Raw genomic sequence first — 17606 nt, forward strand, 5'->3', positions numbered from 1 at the left:
ACCTGTAACCACCCTACACAGGTCTTCCTACCAGCGCTCACCTGTAACCACCGTAAACAGGGCTTCCTATTAGCACTAACCTGTCACCACCCTACACAGGGCTTCCTGCCAGCACTCACCTGTAACCACCATACACAGGGCTTCCTACCTGCACTCACCTGTAACCATCATGCCCAGTGCTTCCTACCAGCACTCACCTGTAACCACCGTAAACAGGTATTCCTACCAGCACTCACCTGTAACCACCATGCCCAGTGCTTCCTACCAGCACTCACCTGTAACCACCCTACACAGGGCTTTCTGCCAGTACTCACCTGTAACCACCATACACAGGGCTTCCTACCAGCACTCACCTGTAACCACCATACACAGGGCTTCCTACCAGCACTCACCTGTAACCACCCTACACAGGGCTTTCTGCCAGCACTCACCTGTAACCACCATACACAGGGCTTTCTGCCAGCACTCACCTGTAACCACCATACACAGGGCTTCCTACCAGCACTCACCTGTAACCACCATACACAGGGCTTCCTACCAGCACTCACCTGTAACCACCCTACACAGGGCTTTCTGCCAGCACTCACCTGTAACCACCATACAGAGGGCTTCCTACCAGCACTAACCTGTCACCACCATGCCCAGTGCTTCCTACCAGCACTCACCTGTAACCACCCTACACAGGGCTTTCTGCCAGCACTCACCTGTAACCACCATACAGAGGGCTTCCTACCAGCACTAACCTGTCACCACCATGCCCAGTGCTTCCTACCAGCACTCACCTGTAACCACCCTACACAGGGCTTTCTGCCAGCACTCACCTGTAACCACCATACACAGGGCTTCCTACCAGCACTCACCTGTAACCACCATACACAGGGCTTCCTACCAGCACTCACCTGTAACCACCATGCCCAGTGCTTCCTACCAGCACTCACCTGTAACCACCCTACACAGGGCTTTCTGCCAGCACTCACCTGTAACCACCATGCCCAGTGCTTCCTACCAGCACTCACCTGTAACCACCATACACAGGGCTTCCTACCAGCACTCACCTGTAACCACCCTACACAGGGCTTCCTACCAGCACTCACCTGTAACCATCATGCCCAGTGCTTCCTACCAGCACTCACCTGTAACCACCCTACACAGGGCTTTCTGCCAGCACTCACCTGTAACCACCATACACAGGGCTTCCTACCAGCACTCACCTGTAACCACCCTACACAGGTCTTCCTACCTGCACTCACCTGTAACCACCATACACAGGGCTTCCTACCAGCACTCACCTGTAACCACCCTACACAGTGCTTCCTACCTGCACTCACCTGCACTGTTTTAATCTTTTTGGTAAAAACCTCTGCACTTTCCTCCAACCCGGTCTGCACTCGCGTTATTGCCGCCATTTGCTGTGTTGTTGTTGTTTTGCCCTGAGCCCGCCCCCTCCACCACGCACCCGCCTCCCATCTGATCCTCCCTCCCACTAAGTGTGTAGGCTCACCCCTGTCCACCATAGCGCTGTGACCGCCTCGACTTCGTTGAGAACGGTCGCTCCCTCCTGCCCTCGCTGACTCCTGCCCAGAGCTGCCTGGTATCGTGTGCATTGCGCTGCTGAGCTTTCCTGACGCTTTAAGTGGCTTGCTGCACTGTACTTTCACGTTTGCCTGCATAGCGCTGCTGCCCTCATTAAGCGCTTGAACGTGCCTGCCTGCTTGTGCGCTCGACTGTGCCTGCATCAGTTGAATGTTTTGTAATCTTTTTGCTTAAAACCTGCATTTGTTCACTGTTGTAATCTTTTTGGTAAAAACCTCTGCACTTTCCTCCAACCCGGTCTGCACTCGCGTTATTGCCGCCATTTGCTGTGTTGTTGTTGTTTTGCCCTGAGCCCGCCCCCTCCACAACGCACCCGCCTCCCAACTGATCCTCCCTCGCCCCTCCCCCCTCCCCACCCACTTATGACAGATGCCGTCGCGCGCAGCGTTCACGCGCAGCGATCGCGCCGAAGGTGCGCCAAAGGTAAGCCCGTCTGCGCCCGTCCGCGCCTGGACCGCGCCCAGCGCCAGACCCCCTGGCCCCCGTAAACAGCACTCCTCCCGCATTACTTATGACGCTGCCACCCTCCTAGCCCTTAACCCCGGACGCACACCACAATGCTACGAGGCTGCCCCAGGTCCACGGTCCATTCGCCTGCCACTCCTGCAAGTTCGTCTGCATCAAAACCCACACCAAATCCACGACCTCGAAAAACAGCTCCGACTCTAACCACCTGAAATGCATCCTGCTAAACACCCGCTCGATCCACAAACACGCCACAGAACTCTGGGACCTACTCAACACTGCGTCACCGGACATCGCCTTCCTTACCGAAACCTGGATGAACGCATCATCAGCACCCGACGGCGCCATCGCCATTCCGGACGCGTATAAGATCATCCGAAAAGACCGTACCGACCAAACAGGAGGCGGCATCGCCATCGTCCATAAGAACACCATCAGAATCACGACCAGCTGCGACGACTACCTCGCAACCGCCGAACACCTTCACTTCCAGATGCACACCGACCCCAGGACCACACTTAGAGGCACCCTCATCTACAGACCACCAGGAACCCGTAAACAATTCAGCGAAGACATCACTGACTTAATCAGCCCACAAGCCCTCCCCTCCGAAAACTACATTCTACTGGGGGACTTCAATTTCCACCTAGAAAAGAAAAACGACAGCAACACCACCAACCTTCTGGACAACCTGGCCAATCTCGGACTCAAACAACTTGTTGACACCCCCACCCACTTAGCCGGACACACGCTCGACCCTATCTTCACACCCAGCAAACATATCTCCTTCAATCATACCACAGCTCTCCATTGGACAGACCACAGCTGTGTTCACTTCAGCTACAAAACTACCAAGACTCACAACCCCCCACAAGCTATTCCTCGAAGAAACTGGAACAAAATCACCACCGACCAACTCCTCACATCGCTCAACCAAAACCCTCCCACCCTCTCATCGGATCCAAACCAAGCTGCCACCAAACTCAAACAATGGATCACCCACAGCGCTAACGAATTAGCACACCTAAAAAACCAGCAGATCAAACAAGGTAGCAAAAAGGCCCCCTGGTTCAACGATGACCTTAAAAATTCCAAGAAACTATGCCGCACTCTGGAAAAAACATGGAGAAAAAACCCAACCACTGACAACCTGACCACCCTCAAGGCAGCCACCCGCAAACACCACCAATTGATCCGATCCACCAAGAAATCAGCTTTCAAGGATCAACTCGACAACAACGCCCACAACAGCAAGGAACTATTCAACATCGTCAAAGAATTTACCAACCCCACCGCCAGCACCAACGACATCACTCCCTCCCAAGACCTCTGCGACTCGTTATCCTCTTTCTTCTACAACAAAATCGCTGACATACATAATAGCTTTAAGAACATTTTGAAAAAACAGCCCACCCCACACACCTCCAAACCTGAACCGCTCTCTAACAACCTTAACGCCTGGAACCCAATCACCACTGAAGACACCATCCGCCTAATGAAATCCATCCATTCAGGCTCACCAACCGATCCCTGTCCCCACCACATCTTCAACAAAGCAGACTCCACCATCGCACCCCATCTCCGTGATGCCATCAACTGCTCCTTCAACTCTGCTACCTTCCCAGAAAGCTGGAAACACGCCGAACTCACTGCCCTCCTGAAGAAACCCACAGCTGACCCATCTGAACTTAAGAACTACCGCCCCATTTCCCTCCTCCCTTTCCCTGCCAAAGTCATTGAGAAAGCCGTCAATAGCCAGCTCGCCGCCTTCCTTGAATCCAACAACTCCCTCGACCCCTCACAGTCCGGCTTTCGAGCCAAACACAGCACCGAAACCGCCCTCATTGCAGCGACTGATGACATCCGAACGCTACAGGACAATGGAGAAACAGCTGCCCTCATCCTACTCGACACCTCCGCCGCCTTCGACACAGTCTGTCATAGCACCCTCATACAACGTCGGAGTACAAGGAAAAGCCTTGGACTGGATCATCTCGTTCCTCGCCGGGAGAACCCAGAGAGTCCGACTCCCCCCATATAAATCAGAGGCCACTGAAGTCATCTGCGGAGTCCCACAAGGATCATCACTCAGCCCCACCCCCTTCAACGTTTACATGAGTCCCCTCGCATCCATCGCGCGACAACACAACCTTAACATCATCTCCTACGCTGACGACACTCAGCTGATCCTTTCCCTCACCAAAGACCCTAACACCGCCAAAACCAATCTTCATGAAGGCATGAAAGAAGTAGCCGAATGGATGAAAAACAGCCGCCTAAAACTGAACTCAGACAAAACGGAAGTTCTCATCCTAGGATCTGCACCCTCTGCCTGGGACGACTCTTGGTGGCCATCGGCCCTGGGCAGAGCACCCATACCCACAGACCACGCACGCAACCTGGGCTTCATCCTAGACTCCTCCCTCTCGATGACCAGACAAGTTAACGCAGTTTCATCCTCTTGCTTCAACGTACTCCGTATGCTCAAAAAAATCTTCCGCTGGATCCCCACCGAAACAAGAAAGACGGTCACCCACGCACTGGTCACTAGCCGACTGGACTATGGAAATACCCTCTCCGCCGGAACAACAGCCAAATTACAGAAAAAAACTCCAACGCCTCCAAAATGCATCGGCCAGACTCATATTGGACATCCCTCGCCAAGCTCACATTAGCGGCCACCTGAAAGACCTCCACTGGCTTCCCGTCAACAAGAGAATAACATTCCGTCTCCTCACCCACGCTCACAAGGCCCTCTACAAACTAGGACCCGAATGCCTCAACACACGACTGTCCTTCTACACACCAACCTGCCAACTAAGATCCTCCAACCAAGCACTTGCCGCAGTTCCGCGCATCCACAGATCCACCATGGGAGGAAGATCCTTCTCCTACCTGGCGGCCAAGACCTGGAACTCTCTCCCCTCTCACCTCCGCCTCACACAGAACCACATTTCCTTCAGAAAGGAACTTAAAACATGGCTATTCGATATATAATGCACCCCCTCCCACAAGCGCCTTGAGACCCTATGGGTGAGTAGTGCGCTATACAAATTTCTGAACTTGAACTTGAACCTGTAACCACCATACACAGGGCTTCCTACCAGCACTCACCTGTAACCACCCTACACAGGGCTTCCTGCCAGCACTCACCTGTAACCATCATACACAGGTCTTCCTACCTGCACTCACCTGTAACCACCATACACAGGGCTTCCTACCAGCACTCACCTGTAACCACCCTACACAGTGCTTCCTACCAGCACTCTCCTGTAACCACCCTACACAGGGCTTCCTACCAGCACTCACCTGTAACCACCCTACACAGTGCTTCCTACCAGCACTCTCCTGTAACTACCCTACACAGGGCTTCCTACCAGCACTAACCTGTAACCATCATACACAGGGCTTCCCACCAGCACTCACCTGTAACCACCCTACACAGGGCTTCCTACCAGCACTCACCTGTAACCACCCTACACAGGGCTTCCTGCCAGCACTCACCTGTAACCACCCTACACAGGGCTTCCTACCAGCACTCACCTGTAACCACCCTACACAGGGCTTCCTACCAGCACTCACCTGTAACCACCCTACACAGGGCTTCCTACCAGCACTCACCTGTAACCACCATACACAGTGCTTCCTACCAGCACTCACCTGTAACCACCCTACACAGGGCTTTCTGCCAGCACTCACCTGTAACCACCATACACAGGTCTTCCTACCTGCACTCACCTGTAACCACCATACACAGGGCTTCCTACCAGCACTCACCTGTAACCACCCTACACAGGGCTTCCTGCCTGCACTCACCTGTAACCATCATACACAGGTCTTCCTACCTGCACTCACCTGTAACCACCATACACAGGGCTTCCTACCAGCACTTACCTGTAACCACCCTACACAGGGCTTCCTGCCAGCACTCACCTGTGACCACCCTACACAGGGCTTCCTACCAGCACTCACCTGTAACCACCATACACAGGGCTTCCTACCAGCACTCACCTGTAACCACCCTACACAAGGCTTCCTGCCAGCACTTACCTGTAACCACCCTACACAGGGCTTCCTACCAGCACTCACCTGTAACCACCCTACACAGGGATGCTACTCGCACTCACCTGTGACCATCACACACAGGGCTTCCTATCAGCACTCACCTGTAACCACCATACACAGGGCTTCCTACCTGCACTCACCTGTAACCACCCTACACAGGTCTTCCTACCAGCGCTCACCTGTAACCACCGTAAACAGGGCTTCCTATTAGCACTAACCTGTCACCACCATACACAGAGCTTCCTGCCAGCACTCACCTGTAACCACCATACACAGGGCTTCCTACCTGCACTCACCTGTAACCACCATGCCCAGTGCTTCCTACCAGCACTCACCTGTAACCACCCTACAGAGGGCTTTCTGCCAGCACTCACCTGTAACCACCATACACAGGGCTTCCTACCAGCACTCACCTGTAACCACCCTACACAGGTCTTCCTACCTGCACTCACCTGTAACCACCCTAAACAGGGCTTCCTACCAGCACTCACCTGTAACCACCCTACGCAGGGCTTCCTACCAGCACTCACCTGTAACCACCCTACACAGGGCTTCCTACCAGCACTCACCTGTAACCACCCTACACAGGGCTTCCTACCAGCACTCACCTGTAACCACCCTACACAGGGCTTTCTGCCAGCACTCACCTGTAACCACCATACACAGGGCTTCCTACCAGCACTCACCTGTAACCACCCTACACAGGTCTTCCTACCTGCACTCACCTGTAACCACCATACACAGGGCTTCCTACCAGCACTCACCTGTAACCACCCTACACAGGGGTCCTACCAGCACTCACCTGTAACCACCCTACACAGGGCTTCCTACCAGCACTCACCTGTAACCACCCTACACAGGGCTTCCTACCAGCACTCACCTGTAACCACCCTACACAGGGCTTCCTACCTGCACTCACCTGTAACCACCCTACACAGGGCTTCCCACCAGCACTCACCTGTAACCACCCTACACAGGGCTTCCTGCCTGCACTCACCTGTAACCATCATACACAGGTCTTCCTACCTGCACTCAGCTGTAACCACCCTACACATGTCTTCCTACCTGCACTCACCTGTAACCACCCTACACAGGGCTTCCTACCAGCACTCACCTGTAACCACCCTACACAGGGCTTCCTGCCAGCACTCACCTGTGACCACCCTACACAGGGCTTCCAACCAGCACTCACCTGTAACCATCATGCCCAGTGCTTCCTACCAGCACTCACCTGTAACCACCCGACACAGGGCTTCCTACCAGCACTCACCTCTAACCACCTTACACAGGGCTTCCTACCTGCACTCACCTGTAACCACCCTACACAGGGCTTCCTACCAGCACTCACCTGTAACCACCCTACACAGGTCTTCCTACCTGCACTCATCTGTAACCACCATACACAGGGCTTCCTACCAGCACTTACCTGTAACCACCCTACACAGGGCTTCCTGCCAGCACTCACCTGTGACCACCCTACACAGGGCTTCCTACCGGCACTCACCTGTAACCATCATGCCCAGTGCTTCCTACCAGCACTCACCTGTAACCACCCTACACAGGGCTTTCTGCCAGCACTCACCTGTAACCATCATACACAGGTCTTCCTACCTGCACTCAGCTGTAACCACCCTACACAGGTCTTCCTACCTGCACTCACCTGTAACCACCCTACACAGGGCTTCCTACCAGCACTCACCTGTAACCACCCTACACAGGGCTTCCTGCCAGCACTCACCTGTGACCACCCTACACAGGGCTTCCAACCAGCACTCACCTGTAACTATCATGCCCAGTGCTTCCTACCAGCACTCACCTGTAACCACCCTACACAGGGCGTCCTACCAGCACTCACCTCTAACCACCTTACACAGGGCTTCCTACCTGCACTCACCTGTAACCACCCTACACAGGGCTTCCTACCAGCACTCACCTGTAACCACCCTACACAGGTATTCCTACCTGCACTCACCTGTAACCACCATACACAGGGCTTCCTACCAGCACTCACCTGTAACCACCCTACGCAGGGCTTCCTGCCAGCACTCACCTGTGACCACCCTACACAGGGCTTCCTACCTGCACTCACCTGTAACCATCATGCCCAGTGCTTCCTACCAGCACTCACCTGTAACCACCCTACACAGGGCTTTCTGCCAGCACTCACCTGTAACCACCATACACAGGGCTTCCTACCAGCACTCACCTGTAACCACCCTACACAGGTCTTCCTACCTGCACTCACCTGTAACCACCATACACAGGGCTTCCTACCAGGACTCACCTGTAACCACCCTACACAGGGCTTCCTGCCAGCACTCACCTGTGACCACCCTACACAGGGCTTCCTACCAGCACTCACCTGCAACCACCCTACACAGGTCTTCCTACCTGCTCTCACCTGTAACCACCATACACAGGGCTTCCTACCAGCACTCACCTGTAACCACCCTACACAGGGCTTCCTGCCAGCACTCACCTGTGACCATCACACTCAGGGCTTCCTACCAGCACTCACCTGTAACCACCCTACACAGGGCTTCCTGCCAGCACTCACCTGTGACCATCACACTCAGGGCTTCCTACCTGCACTCACCTGTAACCACCGTAAACAGGTATTCCTACCTGCACTCACCTGTAACCATCATGCACAGGTTTTCCTACTTGCACTCACCTGTAACCACCATACACAGGGCTTCCTACCAGCACTCACCTGTAACCACCCTACACAGGGCTTTCTGCCAGCACTCACCTGTAACCACCTGACACAGTGCTTCCTACCAACACTCACCTGTAACCACCCTACACAGGGCTTTCTGCCAGCACTCACCTGTAACCATCATGCCCAGTGCTTCCTACCAGCACTCCCCTGTAACCACCCTACACAGGGCTTTCTGCCAGCACTCCCCTGTAACCACCCTACACAGGGCTTTCTGCCAGCACTCACCTGTAACCACCATACACAGGTCTTCCTACTTGCACTCACCTGTAACCACCCTACACAGGGCTTCCTACCAGCACTCACCTGTAACCACCCTACACAGGGCTTTCTGCCAGCACTCACCTGTAACCACCATACACAGGTCTTCCTACTTGCACTCACCTGTAACCACCCTACACAGGGCTTCCTACCAGCACTCACCTGTAACCACCATACACAGGGCTTCCTACCAGCACTCACCTGTAACCACCCTACACAGGGATTTCTGCCAGCACTCACCTGTAACCACCATACACAGGGCTTCCTACCAGCACTCACCTGTAACCACCCTACACAGGTCTTCCTACCTGCACTCACCTGTAACCACCATACACAGGGCTTCCTACCTGCACTCACCTGTAACCACCCTACACAGGTCTTCCTACCTGCACTCACCTGTAACCACCATACACAGGGCTTCCTACCAGCACTCACCTGTAACCACCCTACACAGGGCTTTCTGCCAGCACTCACCTGTAACCACCATACACAGGGCTTCCTACCAGCACTCACCTGTAACCACCCTACACAGGTCTTCCTACCTGCACTCACCTGTAACCACCATACACAGGGCTTCCTACCTGCACTCACCTGTAACCACCCTACACAGGGCTTTCTGCCAGCACTCACCTGTAACCACCATACACAGGTCTTCCTACCTGCACTCACCTGTAACCACCATACACAAGGCGTCCTACCTGCACTCACCTGTAACCACCCTACACAGGGCTTCCTGCCAGCACTCACCTGTGACCATCACACTCAGGGCTTCCTACCTGCACTCACCTGTAATCACCGTAAACAGGGCTTGCTACCAACACTCACCTGTAACCACCGTAAACAGGTATTTCTACCTGCACTCACCTGTAACCATCATGCACAGGTTTTCCTACCAGCACTCTCCTGTAACCACCGTAAACAGGTATTCCTATCTGCACTCACCTGTAACCATCATACACAGGGCTTCCTACCAGCACTCACCTGTAACCACCCTACACAGGGCTTCCTGCCAGCACTCACCTGTAACCACCATACACAGGGCTTCCTACCAGCACTCACCTGTAACCACCGTAAACAGGTATTCCTATCTGCACTCACCTGTAACCATCATACACAGGGCTTCCTACCAGCACTCACCTGTAACCACCCTACACAGGGCTTCCTGCCAGCACTCACCTGTAACTACCATACACAGGGCTTCCTACCAGCACTCACCTGTAACCACCGTAAACAGGGCTTCCTACAAGCACTAACCTATAACCACCTTACACAGGGATGCTACTCGCACTCACCTGTGACCATCACACACAGTGCTTCCTACCAGCACTCACCTGTAAACATCATACACAAGGCTTCCTACCTGCACTCACCTGTAAACATCATACACAGGGCTTCCTACCTGCCCTCACCTGTAACCATCACGCATAGGGCTTCCTACCTGCACTCACCTGTAACCACCCTACACAGGGCTTCCTGCCAGCACTCACCTGTGACCATCATGCGCAGATCTTCCTACCTGCACTCACCTGTAACCACCATACACAGGGCTTCCTACCAGCACTCACCTGTAAACACCCTACACAGTGCTTCCTACCAGCACTCACCTGTAACCACCCTACACAGGGCTTCCTGCCAGCACTCACCTGTGACCATCATGCGCAGATCTTCCTACCTGCACTCACCTGTAACCATCATGCACAGGTTTTCCTACCTGCACTCACCTTTAACCACCCTACACAGGGCTTCCTACCAGTGCTCACCTGTAACCACCGTAAACAGGGCTTCCTATTAGCACTAACCTGTCACCACCTTACACAGGGATGCTACTCGCACTCACCTGTCACCATCATTGCTTCTCTGGCTGTGATTGGGGAGGTTTCTTCAGTCACTGCTGGTGTTGTGGGCATCAGTCCTAAGGCATCTGTAAGTGAAGGTGAGACATGAGAGGTGGATCCAACACAGGCATGAACTGACCTAGGGGTCACCAGAGAGGACCCCAGAGACAGGTGGAGAGAGAAGAAGAACAGAGAGAAGGGTGTGTTGCTTGTGGTTGACATTGAAGTGTGTTAATGTGAGAGTAAAATGTTAGGTAAGGTGAAGCTCACTATGGCATGAGTGTGTGTGGAATGTAACACAAGAATGGGAACATGGATTGCGCCTTGTGGTGGGTATCGGCTGATCAGGCGCTACATGAAGGTTCTGGGCTTCTATCGCTTCTGGACTGAAGTAAAGAAGCAAGGAATATTTTCCTTGGATTTCAGTCTCAACCATGTTGACCTTCACTTCACACTTCTGGTGACAAAAATGGGATGATGTTTCTCAGAACTAAGTATGTGAAAGAGAATAGGACATAAAAGGCAAAGGGACATAGAAAAAAACTAGCTTTAAAAAGAAATACAGTGAGCTTTTTCCCTCTCTAAGTTAATGTTGATAAAATGCCCTTCAGTTGTGGACTAAAGAACCATCTTACGCTCAAATCATAGAAATAGTATGGTATGCAGTGCATGACAGACTACTCTCCAAGTCGCCAAGATACCCTCTGTAGTGAACATAGCGCTCTAGAAATTTATGTAGCCCAACATAGCATGTGATAACATACATGTCATAAATTCAATTCTGAACCTGATCTCATTTACCTGGCGAATTGAATATTCCAAACCATCGTCCTGAAGAAGCCTATGTTTGAGCGAAACGCGTTGGCTGTCGTCATATGAAAAACAAGTGCATCTTTAATAAAATACACTTTACGATCTAAACACTACAATATGGAATTCCTTCTTTCTCTTTGTATATACTAACTGTTTACTTTAGATATGTTGCCTCTCTTATTCCTTTTGAATTTATGTTGAATTTTGTGGTCATGTGGCAGCTGACCATCTGAGGGGGCAATATTTGGTTACGTTTGTGGCTGGTCTTGGCTGTGCAATCCTCTCTTACCCGGCTGCCTTTTTTCGTTTATTAACATACATATCATATCATAGCATAGCATATCATATTATAGCGTAACATATTACAAGTGAAAGCCAAGAGGGCGCTCTTCAATTGGCTCCAATGTTCTGTCCTTCGTGTTTGGCCCGCCCTGGTTGCCTGGTTTTGCACACATCCAATCAATGTGCGTCCTGGTGCAGATGGTATTACACTAGCCAGGACCCTGGCCCGCTCTCCTCTGTAGGTGGTTGTTGGAGCTGGGGCTGCACATTCAGGGCCCCGTGTGCGTGAAGCGCAGCGCGCTGTGTCCCCATGAGGTTGGGAGGAACAGAGGGGTGTTTTTGGGTTCTTGAACAATAATTTGGACTTCAAACATGGTCAGAGGCAGCAGGAGGAAACTGGCGTGGCCATGACTGGTACATGGACTCTGGAAGGGCTGCAGGTGAGTAATGGGGGACAAATACGTCTGTACAGGTGATGGAGAAGAGGCTGCTCCCAGGTCGGTGGTTGTAAGGATTGAGGAGCTGGCGGTGCCTAATGAGGGGTGTGGTAAAGGGCCACAGGATGCTTTGGCTGTGGTTGGGCCCCTGTCTGGTGTCCACAACAGTGACAGCTGGGGAGCTGGGGACTCCTCTTCAGGTCTGATGCTGGCCTGGGAGGAGCTTAGGACACCGGTGGCCATAGTCCAGAAGAGGAACAAGGTGGCGAGTTAGTGTTCTAACAGTGCTGAGGGTAGCCAGGGCGCTGAGGTGGATGCTAGGGCATGAACCAAGTGCATGAATGGCAGAGTCTGAATTGGCATCACCAGAGAGCATTGGGATGCGGTTCGGGGGCATGGTTCACCAGAGGGGCGCGTGTGGGAAAGAAGGCGGAAGCTGGTTCAGCAGAGGGGCAGGAAAGCCTGTCGCGACACAGGTGGGACAGAAGGGGTATAACACGGGGGATCTGTGGGGGCTACAACTATGGCAAAGAGAATTGATATGGTATTGCCGTATATGGGCATCGATGACCCCTTCGGATATCATTTGATGTAGATGACCAATTATAAGAGTTGGACAAATGAGTATATCGATTTGTTTAAATTGATGCATAAGGAGACGGTGAGCACCGAAGGCTCGGAAGCAGAGGAGGGGGAGGCAGCTGAGAGACCAAAGGTGCCCACTGACGTTGACACCGTGCCGGCGGCATCCACTATTTTCGCTATCATTCAATGTGGAAGGCGCTATAGCAGAGCATGTGCTTAGGATAACCCTCATCAATTCTGGTGGCTTGGCATGGTTAAGATATGACGAGCAGTTCAAGTTCAGGGAACAGAGGAGCACTATGCCGGTGAATCATGGGTGGGTATTGGTCAGGAGCTTTGGCTATGGTATGTGACGCCTACAAGACCTGCACAAATGGCACATACGGTGAGTGGCCTGCCTAGTCCTTACCAGACCTTTCAGAGTCACTCCACCCAGATAGGGATAGGGTAAGGGCAAGCGACATCCCCCCCCCCCACCCACCCACCCCGGGCCTGCTGGAAATGTAATGAGGGAGATGGTTTTTGGTAACCTGTGAGTTTTGCCATGAGTGTACCAGCTACAGCGGAAGGCACTTTCTGCTGCAGTGCACTGCAGGGGGCCCCTGCCCTGGTGAGATGGGGCAGGAGATGTTGCAGAGGAGTGGCAGCAAAGGGTGGATACTCCCATCAACTTGGAGGCAAAGCTACCATGGCTGATGAGATATCCTGATGGTGCAACTGAGGCTTTCTTGTTGGGGGTTTACATCCCAAGTGGACAATCTGAAGTCCTGCAAAGCGATGGAGGAGCTAGTGCAGGAGAAGCTGTGGAAAGAAGTGAGTCAGGGGAGGATGGAAGGGCCACTTCCTGTTCCTCCATTGAGTAACTTGATGGTGGCCCCACTAGGGGCGGTCCCAAAGAAAGCTCTGTGGGTGTTCAGGCTGATACAACATTTGTAGTGGTCTGAAGGGGTTCTGCAAAAGCTTTCATCAATGAAGTGGAGTGTTCAGGCTCATATGCCACCATAGACACAGCTATTCAGTTAGTGCTGAGGTGCGGGCCCGGGGCGGACATGGGCAAGGTAGATACTAAATCAGCGTTTTGCCTTCTGCCTGTGGATACTGATGAGTTCCACTTGTTGGAAATACTGTTTCAGGTCAGATACTTTGTTAACAAGTGAGTACCTGTGGGATGTTCAGTTTTATGTGTAGTGTGTGCAAAATCTGGCACCTTTCTGGCATGAGTGAGTCACCCACTAGCAGTGCCAGAGCAGGTTCTTCATTACTTGGACAATTTATTTCTAGTAAAGAGAGATGGGGTACTTGGCAAGTAGGCGGGACTGCTGAGGACACAGGAGGTGGCTGTGGACCATGTTGGCATTCCACTGGAATCTGAAAGGACAGCGAGACCGGTCACTATTCCTACATTTTGGGGACTGAGTTGCACTTGGTGGCAATGGTGTTTGCCTTGCAAGTGACAAGTTGGAGGTGCTGAATGGTTTTATTGCTATTGCAGGGAGGGAAGTGCCAGCTGCGACTGAGACTTTTGAATGCTGCACGCGCGGTGGTGGCTCTGAGGTGTGGTTTTTGGGGGGGTCTGTAAAGCCACATCACAGGATTACCTTGCCTAGCCGAGTGACGGATGACTTGTTTGGTGGGTCATAAGAGAGTCCTGCAGATTGACCTAATAATGTGGACGGTGGAGATTTCTAAGATGCCGCGAGAACGGAGAGGGGCTGTGAGTGCTCTGTGGGGTGTTGGTGCGCAGAAAGGTGGCTTCAATCTTGGAAGCACAAGGGCCACGTTATTGCCTTTTTGGAATTTTTTCCGTAGCTGTTGGCAGTGCCATGTGCAACGTGGGGTGATGAGCTAAGGAACAGGAGGGTGAAGTTGGTGTCTGTCAATGCAGCAGTGGTACAGGTGGCAAACAGGATAAGTGTGTCTGTGACTCGGGTGTTGAAGATTCTGGGAGAATTGTCCTGAAATGCTTGGAAAAGAACATCTTGTTTCAAGCTAAGCACATTGTAGGCCTGGACGACGCAATAGCTGACGCACTTTCTTGTTCACAGCGGGACGCGTTCTGTAGTTTGGCCCTGAGTTTGGCGAAGGAAGTTCTTCATGTTCTAGAAGACTTGGGGGGCTTTGGGCTGTGCACGCATATAAACTTGTGGAATATTTGCTGGTGAAGTCCTCAAATAGAATGTGCCGATAGGCCTGAAGGGAGTTCATAGCATTGGATGCCGGGAGGCATGGCCATGACAGGTAGAGGTTATGAGAAGCCAGGACATGCTGGAATTTATCTTGGATCAAATAGCGAAGTGCTTATCTGCAAATACCATAGGGGACAACCTGGCAGGTATGGCATTCTATGGGGAAGGTGTGATGGGAGGTATTACCCATGTTGCGGTCAGCTGGGTCAGAGACAGTTGGATGGTCGGTCCCGACTGCATGGAAGGGTGCCCCGGGTAAGGCATACATTTTCAGTGGGGGTCCTGAGGGCAATAGTAGAGTAGGCGAGAGCCTGGGAGCCGGAGCTCTCCAGAGCACTCTTCAGTTTGATGTTCTTCGGCACCCTTAGGGCTTCAGAGTTGGTAGTTAGGAAAGGTAGCTCGGGGTGGTGTTGGCCAACATAGTGTGGCATACAAAGTGCTTTGAAGTGCTTTTGAGGAGGTCTAAGACAGACTAGGAGGGTAAGTGGGCAGAGGTTTGACTATATCATTCAGGCGAGGCAGTGGTTTACCCTTGGTTGCAGTTGTGGGCCTTTTTGGAGTTTAGAGGCATTTCCTTGAACAAGATTGTTTCAGCAGTGATCTGGGGCAGGTTTTGGGAGAACTGGGCTTACAGGCATTGGTCTTGCCGGCACTGGAATTTGGTGTTCACGTATTTCAGTTAGAGGCAGCAATGGAGGGTTTCTGGCTGGTAACGGGGGGTTACAGATTGAAGGGTTTGGTAAGTTGTGGAGCAGTTGTGTGTGGAGGTATGTTCAGCAAGGGCTGAACTTAGGGGTTGTTGCTTTATTGGAAGGTGCTCTTTTAACCCTTTTGCTGCGGCGGCAATTCTGCTGCAGCGCTAGGGGTGGGGGGGGGGCACCGCTCCATCACCACCATAGCCCACCCGAGGCTGGTGATGGAGCGGTTCCGTCACCAGCGTGGGAGGGGCTAATGGAGTCTCACTGGTGTGATGGATGGATCTGTGGGCATTCTGTGGTGACGTGGTCCAGGGTGCAGGCATGAAGGTAATTTGGAGGCAACCAGCTGTGGCAGGAAAAAGACAGTGCCAATGTGCATTGGGTTGGCCTTTTTGGCATGGTACAACTGGTGCTGGCCTTGTGGGTGTACAAGGCAAGGCGAGGCAAGCCTGAAGGTTTGGTCATTCATCTAGGGGAGAATTATATGATGCAATCCACTGGGCTGGACTTGATGAAGTCCATCAAGAAGAATCTCTTTAATTTCCTCAGCACCAGAATTTCCACAATGTCCGGAGATACTTCCAGGCGCTTGTAATGTGGCCCTCAGCGGCACAGACCCTGTAGTAGACCCCAGAGTATGACCGCCTGCAGTCGTGTGAGCCGGCAGTGCTGTGATGCCGCACTCTCACCATAGAACCAAGAGTTCCACTGCTGAGACCCAGAGCTGACACCCACGCGCTGAGCTATCCTGACCGTCCTGCTGCTTCTCCTCTGTGGTTCTTGGAGTCAAGTTTCTTAGTATGCAGAATCATTTGTCGATGGTCTGTAGATGTTTGTGGTCAATGGTTCCCACCTTCACCTCAGTTTGGGGAGCACCTTTCTGTTCTTGTGACCTTCAGGATGAGTTAACCTACCACCAGCTTCTTCATCTGGTGTCTGATCATAGACTTCTTAATAAAGTGTGCTGCCTGCCTCCTCTTAGAGTGCCCTGGCCACAATGAAGACAGCACCCTAGATCTGACCACTTCCTATTTTCCGATATTGTCTCTGGGCAATTATGCGGTTTAGCTTTATCTGTATGAACCTTTGTGGCACGGATGGCACAACAGGTATGACCGCAGCAGGGGGACATTGGATTTTTGTATGGAAACTTTTTTGTGGTGGGGTTGTTTGTGTGTGATTGAGAGGCAGTGTCTTTGAATGGTCTTCATGGTTTATGGGCTACAGTACGGAGGATTCAAGTTATGTTTTGTGGTGCTCTTCTAGAGCAGCTGCTAGCGGGATGGGCAAGTGGCTTCTGACTGTCTCTTGAAATTAATCCATGAGTTTAAAGGAGGAGCAGTGGAGCCTCAGACCACACCATGGAATTAAATAATGGGTTTCTGAGAGTTGCACAGAGGCCGCACCGTGTGCAATATGATCTTCTAATATCCTATCTGCACGCGAAGGATCGGGGACTGATCATGTGCCAACGGGGCCCTGTTACATGCAATTGTTGAATCTATGAAGAGAAGCCGGGGGTTTCAGACTGTGACCAAGAATCTTCAGATAGGCAGGCTAGGGTTATATGAGGAGGCACAATGAAGTCTTACACTCAGTGCTGAAGGAGCATTGCAGAGACAAGGTAAGCCAGGACATCTTACCAAAGGTACATTGAACTCTGTTAG

At 52.4% G+C, this 17606-nt stretch overlaps 1 protein-coding gene across 1 annotated transcript in view; it reads right to left on the minus strand.

The window, feature by feature from the left end:
- Positions 1–17606, minus strand: part of CD6 (CD6 molecule) — a 262122-nt gene that overhangs the window by 59545 nt on the left and 184971 nt on the right. Inside the window, exon 5 of the mRNA XM_078646382.1 lies at positions 10941–11024. Within this exon, the coding sequence (XP_078502508.1) occupies positions 10941–11024 (84 nt within the window). The remainder of the gene's footprint in view (positions 1–10940; positions 11025–17606) is intronic.

Source organism: Lissotriton helveticus, chromosome 1_1 (genome assembly GCF_964261635.1).
Source record: "Lissotriton helveticus chromosome 1_1, aLisHel1.1, whole genome shotgun sequence".
Classification (NCBI taxonomy): Eukaryota; Metazoa; Chordata; class Amphibia; order Caudata; family Salamandridae; genus Lissotriton; species Lissotriton helveticus.